Source organism: Rhincodon typus, chromosome 7 (assembly GCF_021869965.1).
Source record: "Rhincodon typus isolate 14 chromosome 7, sRhiTyp1.1, whole genome shotgun sequence".
Lineage (NCBI taxonomy): Eukaryota > Metazoa > Chordata > Chondrichthyes > Orectolobiformes > Rhincodontidae > Rhincodon > Rhincodon typus.
This window is the reverse complement of record NC_063338.1, coordinates 6,388,197-6,398,766: the sequence shown is the minus strand read 5'-3', so window position 1 is coordinate 6,398,766 and position 10,570 is coordinate 6,388,197. Positions and strand designations below refer to the sequence as shown.

The 10,570-nt window shown below is 42.0% G+C and overlaps 1 protein-coding gene across 1 annotated transcript in view; it reads left to right on the top strand.

The window, feature by feature from the left end:
- The window catches only part of LOC109910936 (receptor tyrosine-protein kinase erbB-4-like), a 690,251-nt gene that overhangs the window by 609,844 nt on the left and 69,837 nt on the right, over window positions 1-10,570 (top strand). The window contains exon 22 of the mRNA XM_048598686.1: window positions 5,120-5,151. Coding sequence (XP_048454643.1) covers window positions 5,120-5,151 — 32 coding nt within the window. The remainder of the gene's footprint in view (window positions 1-5,119; window positions 5,152-10,570) is intronic.

The following is a 10,570-nucleotide window of genomic DNA, read 5'->3' as shown; positions in this document are numbered from 1 at the left end:
GAGTGTGTGTGTGTGTGAGTGTGTGTGTGTGTGAGAGAGAGAGAGTGTGTGTGTGTGAGTGCGTGTGTGCATGCGCGCACTGTCAATTCCCAAGTGCTAATTCCTAACATGGGGCATGTGAGCCTGCTGGTTTCCCAGGCTTCCTGAAACTTACGAATGAAATGGAGGTCAATACAGAGCAACAATTGAGGCAGTTTCAGCCAAAGATGTCAATAAGCACTCATACCCATTACTGCTTTCTTACCCGCTCATGGGATAGGGGCTGTTCACGGTATTTCTGTTGAGAGGTTACTTGGTACTGTTTGAAGGCTCAGTGGCTGAGTGGCTGCTAATGCTGTTGTAGATTGGACCAATGAAAACATGGCCTTCTGGCTCACAGACCGTAGGACATAGGCCAGCATCAGGCAGCAGCCCAGCAGAGAGGTACAGCTTAAAACAGGCAATATCAATGAGACAGGATCTTCAGGCTGAAGCTGAATTTAATTGACATTTCTGAATAACAGTGCCTTTGGAGGCTTAAAATGTCATGTCAGACGATGATAGCTGTCTTTTAAAAAAAAATCAATCATTTACAAGAAATGGGTACCCCTGACTAGGCCAGCATTTAATTCCCATCCCTAATTGTCCAGACGACAGTTAAGAATCAATCACATTGCTCTGGGTCTGAGTCACATACAGGTCAGACCAGGTCAGGATGACAGTTTCCTTCCTTAAAGAACATTAGTGAACTAGATGGGTTTTTCTGACAATTGTCAATGGCTTCATGGTCATCATTAGACTCTTAATTGTAAATTTTTATTGAATTCAGATTATAGCATCTGCCATGGCAGCATTCAAACCCAGCCTGGACAAGTCCACTCTCCCTCACATCTCTTTTACTGTAAGGGCTCTATTCATTTCCAAGTTTCTCCACTTCCTTTGCTTTTATTTTGTGATAAAGCCTTCCATACTGATGTTTATATGTTTGTTACCTTTCTTTTCAAACAAGGATTTCTCCCCAGCATTGTTGACAGGGCCCTCATTTGTGTTTGTCCCAATTTCAATGATTCAGCTCCAAAACCTTCCTCTTTGTTTGCCTATTTGACATCCGCGTCCATTCTTCAATCATCCCCAACAATTCCTCCCTTTCCCATGGCATCTTTCCATGCAGGAGGTGCAACACATAGCGTCCAAGGTCCCAAACATTGTCCCACGTGAAGCAATGTCTCCATCTACTTCTTTGAATTTCAAATTGCCTGCTGTATACTGAGGAGACCAACCACAGATTGGAATTGTATTGAATTGGCTTTATTGTCACATGTACTCAAATGAGTGCACTGAAGAGTTTACAACTCGCTGCTCACGGTGCCATCTTAGGTACAAGGTACCTAGGTACGGGTGTTACATTTCAAATTCTGAGGAAAAATAATTAGAAAGATAAAGAAATACAATGTCCAGCATTACAGATAGTAAGAATAAATGAGAAAAGAGAGAAATAAGAATTTCAGAATACTAGCCCTTCCAACCCAGTCCACGTTGGCACCTAGCCTCCAGTCCACACTGGGCCATGACTCCAGGTCGTGCCAGGCTTCACCTCAAGGCTGGGAGGATGGTTCAGGACGGAATTCCATGCTGGGGCCATGTCAGGCCAAAAGGCTGCCATGGGTCGCCGAAAGACCAGCCCGCTGGGCCGGGATCCACCATGGCAGGCCAGAAGACTGTCATGCCGGGCTTAGAGGGTGCTGTGCCAGGCTGAAAGGACACCGCACCCAGCCAGGCGCTCTAAAAATCACCTCCCTTCAGTCCTCAAGCTTGGCCCTAGCATCCCACCATTTTAATTCCCCACCTTGCTCGTACTGACATCTCTACTCTTGACTTGCATTACAGTGAAGCTCAATGCCAGCTCAGAAAACAACACCCTATCTTTCAACACAGTAATTTACAGCCTTTGGTTATCACCATTGACTTCAGCAGCTCCAAGCTGTAACCTCTGCCTTTACTTTGACATTTCTTTATATTTGTAGGCCTTTTTTTTGCTGTCTTACTTTTGTTTCATTTTTTGCTTTAAGCTGTTTACTATTGCAGCATTCACACCTCCTCTGGGCCGTATCCTTTGCTTCTTAACATGTCCCATTACCACTTTCTTGAGCCTTACACCACCAACTCTTCTGTTGTTAATTCTCGTGAATTCTACCTTGTCACAGACTTTCCCTTTCGTTCCTTCCCCCGGTTATTTGCTTAAAACCGTAGTCTGAGGAATCGTCATGGAGCTGAAATGCTCACTGTGTTTCGCTCTTCACAGACTCTGCCTCATCTACAGCGTTTCAGGGTCCTTGTGAAGATTTGTAGCTCGGGTTGTGGGTGGGCTGGTTGTAGTTCAGACGTTTCGTCACCATGCTAAGTAACGTCATCAATGTGGCCTCCAATGAAGCGATGTTGTTCAACTCCGCTTGGTATTTATATGATCTGGTCTGTTGAGGTGTTTTGTGTCATTTCACTTTTTTGTAAGTGTTTGTATTTGGGATCTAATTTCACATGTTTATTGATTACATTATGGTTGGAGAACCAGGCATCTAGGAATTCCCATGCGTGTCTGTGGTTGGCTTGAGTTAGGATAGTCACGTCGTCCCAGTTAAATGTGGATGGTATTCGTGGACGACACATTTGTTGTCATTAAACGCACTAAGTTAGAAGAGACACTCCACCCTCATTAACAACGTATTCACTGGGATCAAATGCACAAGAGAAGAGGAAATCAACTTCTGTTCCTAGACAACAGGGTAGAACAAATGATGAACAGGGAATTCCAAACCACAGTATACAGGAAGGTAACCCACACTGATCAAATCCTCAATTTCCACAGCAATCACCTCAATATCCACAAACAAAGCTGTGTCAGGACACTATTCAAATGGTCTGCAACACAGCTGAACTTTGCGAGAAGGGGAAAGAACATCTATACAAGGTCTTTGCTATCAATGGATACCCTACCAACTTCATCCACAGATGCCTACTAGATGGACAACACCAAGAGGACACAATACTCCCAAATACCCTGCCGCAATACTGTATGTCAAGAACATATTGGAACTGACAACAAGACTCCAACAACCACTAGGAATCAGGATAGCACACATACCCACAGCCACGCTATAACAAACACTCACAAGGACCAAAGGCCCCATACCCACGACATGCAGGACCAACGTAATGTACAAAATACCATGAAAGGACTGCCAAAAGCATTACTTCGGCCAGACAGCAAGGAAACTAGCCATCAGGATACATGAACACAAGGTAGCAGCAAAACAACATGACAAACTTTCCCTTATTTCAGTACACCCGGACAATGAAGGCCATCAATTTAACTGGGACGACGTGACCATCCTAGCTCAAGCCAACCATTGACACGCACAGGAATTCCTTGAGGCCTGATTCTCCATCCATAATGTAATCAATAAACATGTGAAATTCAACCACAAATACAGCCCTTTGCAAAAAAGAACCAGAAATGACACAAAACACCACCACATATAAATGTGATCTCCACTAAGTGGAGTAGAACAACATCGCTTCATCGGAGGCCTCACTGATGATGTTACCTAGCATGGTGATGAAGCATCTGAATGAAAACAAGCCAGCTTGGAGAGCAAGTCAACAGTGTATTTCAGTGTTTCTTGTTCTGGAATCTTGGAGAAAATCCTGATAGACCTGATTACCCGATTTTGTCACTAATATTAAAAATTCCCATCATCCTGAATTGTTATTTTCCCATTTTGATCTTTCCAGGGTTCTACTGGAGATATGGGATTATCACTCAGCCCCCCTTAATGCATAATACAGATAAATAGATCAACTTTGCCACCAATCATGCCAGTCAGGCAGAATGGTCACTTGGCTTTGTCGCTGTTGCTGGCTTCCCGAAATGCCGGGTCTTATTGATGCCAGGTGTATGAGAATCAAGTGCCCCCATAACATCCAGGGGTATTTGTCAACTGCAAGGGTTTCCCCTCTATTAATGTGCAGTGAAAATGCTTTAATGTTTGTGCAAGATTGCTAGACCTCTGCCATTGTGTTTGCAACAACAGCACCAAATGTTTATATAGCACCTTTAACCAGTTGAAACATCCCGAGATGCTTCACAAAATCATCATAAAACAAGGTTTGACACTACCCCAGTAACATAAGGAGATATTGGTCAGATGATCAAAGCTTTGGTCAAGGAGGCAATTTTAAGGAACATCTTAAAGGCGGAAGGTGTGTCCGAGGGGCTGAGTGGTGAAAAGAGGGAATTCCAGAATGTGGGACCAAGGCAATGGCAACTTGTGGTGTGGTGATTATAATTGGGAATGCACAAAAGGCCAGAATTGGAGGACTCCAATGGTTGTGAGGGTGGGAAGCGATTACAGAGAAAGGCAGTGGCAAGGCCATGGAGGGATTTGATAGCAAGGGTGGGAATTCGAAAATCATGACATTGCTTGGCCAGGACAATTGGATTGAATCTAGGAGCTGGCATTATATTCCTGCCAGTAATCTCTTCAGCTACTTTTAACTATAAGACCATAAGATATAGAAGCAGAAATAGACGATTCAGCCTACTCTGCCATTTAATGAGATCATGGCTGATTTAATTATCCTCAACTCCATGTCCTGCGTTTTCCCCATAGCGCCTTGATTTCCTTACTGAATGAAAACTTGTCCATCTCAGCCTTGAACATACTTAATAACCCAGCGTTGACAGCCCTCTGTGGTAGAGAATTCCACATATTCAATACCTTCTGAGAGAAGAAATTCCTTCTCACCTCTGTATTAAATGTGTGACCACTTATTCTGAGATTGTACCCTCTGGTTCGAGACTCTCCCACATGGGGAAACAATGTCTCCACATGCACACTATTAATTCCCCTAAGAACATTGCAAGTCTGAATAAGGTTATATCTTCACTAACTCAGGAGCAAACCTCTACTTCAGCCACCCTGTGACACTGAAGTAATGGTGATATAGTTCCAAATCAGGATGGTGAGTGTCTTAGAGGGGAACTTGGAGGTGGTGTTTCCATATACCTGCTGCCCTTGTATTTCTAGATGTAAATGGGAGTGGGTTTGGAAGGTGTTGTCTAAGGATCTTACGTGAGAAAAAGCAAGACTGGTCATTGTGTCAGAAACACATTACGTAAGAGCAGGTCAGACTCTAGGAATACTGTGGTGAGTAACTCACCTCCTGCTTCTCCAAAGCCTGTCCAGCGTCAGCAAGGCACAAGCCAAGAGTGTGATGGAATTCTCCCCACTTGCTTGGATGAGTGAGCTCCAACAGTACTCAAGAAACTTGTCACCATCCAGGACAAAGCAGCCCATTTGATTGGCACCACTTTCACGAGCATCCATGCCCTCTACCACTGACACCCACTAAATGCACTGCTCTTGTAGCTATTGTATGTATATGTTGAGTCTGCAATTACTTTTCAGAGGCTGGCATCCCATCACCAATCAATGTTTATTCACAAATGCATAGCCTTTAACAACAGCACTACACTTTGGCAATAACACAATAGCCTCTCACTGAGTCAGGCATTCAGGGTGCCAATATCCCTGACATTCACCCTTTTATGTCAGCCAAGTCTCCCTGATTAGACAGATTAACAGCCCCAATCAGGGAACTCACATTCTATGAGGTACAGCTGGCTGACCTCCTTAAAATTACTGCAGAGTTTCTGGTTAATGGTAATCCCCAAGATGTTGATAGTGGGGTATTTAATAGTAGTACTGTCACTGAATAGCAAGGGGCAGTGGTTAGCTTATCTCTTATTGGAGATGGTCATTGCCTGCCATTTGTGAAATATGATTGTTACTTGCCACTTGTCAGCCCAAGCCTGGATATTGTCCAGATCTTTTTGCATTTGACCACAGACTGCTTCAGTATCTGAGAAGTCATGAATGGTGCTGAACATTGTGCAATCATTGGTGAACATCTCCACTTCTGACCTTATGATGGAGGGACATTGATGAAGCAGCTGAATTTGTGAACTCTGTTTCTGTCTGTCTCAATACTGCCTTACCTGCTGAGTACATCAGCATTTTCTGTTTTAGCTTCACAAACTGCATCTTCAGTACTTTACTGTCATTTTCATATAAGTACATTACTGCCTCTGGTAGCTGAATCCCATACCTACCAAATAGAGACTGATCACTGTAATCTCCTGTTGCAGCTTTAGCCCTGGTCCGCTACCTAGAGGAATTCCAGATATTAATTAGTCGTCTCAATAATTGTTTCTGACACAATATCCTGTCTTGCTTTTTTCAGTTTGTAGCTTTTTGTCCTTCACAGTCATGGTTTATAAGAATATTCTGGAATCACCTTTTCCATTCATCTTAGTTACAAGTACAGTACTGGATAATTCCCTTAAGAATCAATTACCCATTTGTTTCCTTTCCAGCAATAATGTTTGAAGTCATTTAGATTTATTGAACAACAATCGACTCAGCCAATGCATATGAAATGTGACATTTTCTTCAGAATTAACAGGTAGTAGTTTCACAAATACTCCAGAGATAGCTCACTTCCCTCTCCCCAGTTCCAGATGAGGGTCCTGACCCAAAACGTCGACTTTCCTGCTGCTCTGATGCTGCCTGACTTGATGTGTTCCTCCAGCTCCACACTGCATTGACTCACAAATACTCTATCCTTGTCAGAGGATCACTACTGGATCACTAGATCACTACTCATCTAAGCTGCGAGTTTCCAGTTTGAGCATAATCAGTGATCCAGGTCCAAATTGCACCCAAAATCGTGCTTATCATAAGAAATGTTTTGTTGGTCTTTAATTGCCTCTTGAAAGTTGTGCATTTTGCCAAATAGATGCATGCGAGGATGTTTTCCCTGACTGGGGAATCTAGAACCTGGGGTCACAGTCTTAATGGCTGTGGATCCATTGACTCCATCTATATTTCTCGCTGCCTCAGGAAGGCAATCAACATGATCAAAGACCCCTCCTACCCCGGTTATAATCTCTTCCAACCTCTTCCGTCGAGCAGAAGATAAAAATGCTTAAACACACACACCAACAGATTCAAGAACAACTTCTTCCCTGCTGTTATCAGACTTCTAAATGGACCTCTCAAGTTTTAAACTTAATGTTGATTTTGCCCTTTGTGTACCTCCTCTGCAGCCATAATATTGTATTCCTTGCTCTGTTCCGTTGCACTTATACACTTTGTATGATATGATCTGCCTGTACTGCATGCAAAACAAAACTTTTCTCTGCACCTAGTTACATGTGACAATAATAAATCAAATCAAATGCAGGGTAGACCATTTAGGACAGAGATGAGGAAGTGTTTCTTCACTCAGTCAATTGTGAACCTATGGAATTCTATACCACAAATGACTGTGGAGACAAAGTCAATGAATGTATTCAAGAAAGAGAAAGATACATTTCTAGAATCTAAAGGCATCAAGTGGTATTGGGAGAAAGATGGAATATGGGATTGGGATAGAGGATCAACCATGATCGTATTGAATGGCAGAGCAGGCTTGAAGGGCCAAATGGCCTGTTCCTTCTCTTAATTTCCGTGAAGCAGCCCAGTCAGAGCCTGCTTTGGAATGCAATTTAAATGAAACTGATTGAAAAATATTTCTCGACATATTTATGAGTGGGAACGTGATGCAGTTTTGTTACACACAGCTGGAACAGGCATATCATGTAAATATCAACTTTCGGTTAGACAGTGTAGAAGCAGGCTATTTAGCCCATTGAATCCACATCAGCCTTCTGATGAGCATCCCACCCAAATCCACCCCATCCCTGTCTTTCCCATGGCTAATCCTCCTAGCCTGCACACAATGGGCAATTTAGCATGGCCAATCTACCAAAGCCACATCTTCGGACTGTGGGCGGAAACCAGATCACCTGAAGAAAATACGTGTAAACATAAGAACATGCAAACTCCACACAGACAGCTACGCGAGGCTGGAATCAAACCAAAGTCCCTAGCAGTGTATGGCAATAGTGCTAACCACTGGGCCACTGTGCCACCCAACGTCAGTAAGTAACCTGACTTCAAGTAAATGAAAGTGGCTTGTCAAAATACACAGAACCATTTACTCATGTTGCTAATGTTCAGCACTCAGTTTCTTCCTAAATTAGAACTTATACATTCCAAAGTTGACAAAATGTGCTGATTACATGTCCTTATACCTTAAACCTTAATTTTAAGCATGAGCCTCAAAGGCTTATGCAGTTTTTGCAAACTGGCCACAGTGATTCTTTCACTCTTGAGCATGGCATGAGGTTTGTAGACAGGGGTAATTTTCAACCTCACAATTTCTAAACCAGTGCAAAAATTCACAGAAGCTCAATTGTGCATTGGACACTCTGAATTCTTCAGTCTTCAGTGTGTTTGGCTGTTTTCAGATGAATTGCTCTGAAAAACTGATATATCCTAATGGAAATTCTTGCTCCTTCCATTCTAGATCCCAAAAGAGGTTATTAGCAAGTAATGATAAATGACGATGCTAATGAGAAGTAATAATAGCAAATAATGTATTTTAAACTCAAAGCTCAAAAAAAGCCGGTCTTAACGCAAATATATTTAGAGCAAATATAGCTTCTTAAAATAACATGCATGTGTAAACCATTCCTTTTTGAATGCAAAAGTCCCATAATTTCGCTGAGATTCCCTAAAGGTTAGACTTACTAGTACAAAGTTTCACAAGGTTCGAAAATAGAGGAATTGGGCATGAGACAGTTGACTGTAAAACAAAAGAATAAAAGGGTTTGCCTTAGGATGACCTTAGGAATCTCCAAAATGCTTTATTGCCAGTGAGGTACTTTTGAATTATAGCCACTGCTGCAATACTGAAGTTAGGTAACATGATGGCTTAGTGGTATTATCACTGAGCTATTAATCTAAAGACTGAGGTATTGTCTTGGGGACCTGGGTTCAAATCCAACCATAGAGGTGACTATGAATCAATTGTTGGGAAAAACTCACCTGGTTTACTAATGTCCTTTATTGAAGAAAACAGCCATCCTTACTTGTATGTGACTCCAGATCTATGACAATGTGTTTGACTCTTAACTGCCCTCTGAGAAATTGGATTGGCCAATAAATGCTGGCTTAGCCAGCAATGCCCTGACCCCATGAATGAATAATGAAAAAAATTCACAGCAGCCAATTTATACACAGCAAGCTCCCTGGCAATCCTTGTATCATTTGCAAGCTTCTTAATCATGCCTCCTGTGTTTTTGTATAAATCATTGATAGGTACCATAAAACCAAGGGACTCAGTCCTGAACATTGCACTGAACCTCTGGAACCCTGCTGGAGCAACCTTCCAGCCACAAAGCCATTGTGTAAAGGCTCTGGAGCAACCGTGCAATGATGTCATGGAAACATACCTCACTAGATATAAATAGCACAGTGTGGGTGGAGTTGAGAAAATGAAAAAGTTGGAGACATGTGCAAAGAAGCGTGTGAAGTGGAGTGGCCAGAACTGGGTAGTAGAGTTTGTGAAACAGTCTTTCAATAATGTAACAATAAACTAAGAGCCTGGAATGTCTCTGAATAATATTTAGTAAGCACACTATAAAAAAACCAAAGCCTGAAGTCAGTTCGTGATCTTGTCTTTTCTTTGACATTGAAGCCAAACATTTGGGTGCGGGCATTAAACCAAACAACAAAAGAAAAACAAAAATTACCTGATCATCATTTTGTTTTGCCACCTGTAATGAGCCAACATTTCACCCAACTTGCCAATTTACCTGACGTGCCATGGTTTATTGGCTTTCTGATGAGTCTGCCACGTGGAACCTTACCAAAAGTCTTGTTAATATATAGACTAAATCAAAAGTGTTACCCTCATCAAATGTCCTTCTTACTCCTCAACATATTCAATCAGGTTTGTCACATATAACCTTCCCTTAACAAATTCATCCTAAATGTCCTTGATAAATTTGAGCCTTTTAAAACAATGATCAGAATCTGTTTCCAATAGTTTGCTGTTAGGCTGACTGGTCTATAGGTTTTTGTTCTCTGTCTTTCTCCAAGAATACAAGAATACAATAGGAGTAGGCATGGGCCAAATGGCCTGTCGAATATGCTTTACTTTCAAATGATCATGATTGATCCTTGTCTTGTACACTTTTTGATCCACTTCCCCATACCCCTTGATCAACTGAAGGACAAAAAAAATCTATCTCAGCCTTAAATGATGGAGTATCTACAATCCTGTGGAATATAGAGTTTCAAAGATTCATAACCTTTGAGTGAAGTAATTTCTCCTGATCTCAGTCTTGGATGTTCAAACTCTTATCCTGAGAAATAAAACTTCCATGTTTTATATTCACTACCAATGGAAATAATCTTCAGTTTTAAACAACAAGCAACATTGGCAGAGATAGTAGGAACTGCTGTTGCTGGAGAATCTGAGATAACAAAGTGTAGAGCTGGATGAACGCAGCAGGCCAAGCAGCATCAGAGGAGTAGGAAAGCTGACGTTTTGGGTCTGGATCCTTCTTCAGAAAATGACTTTCTGAAGAAAGGTCCAGACCCGAAACGTAAGCTTTCCTGCTCCTCTGATGCTGCTTGGCCTG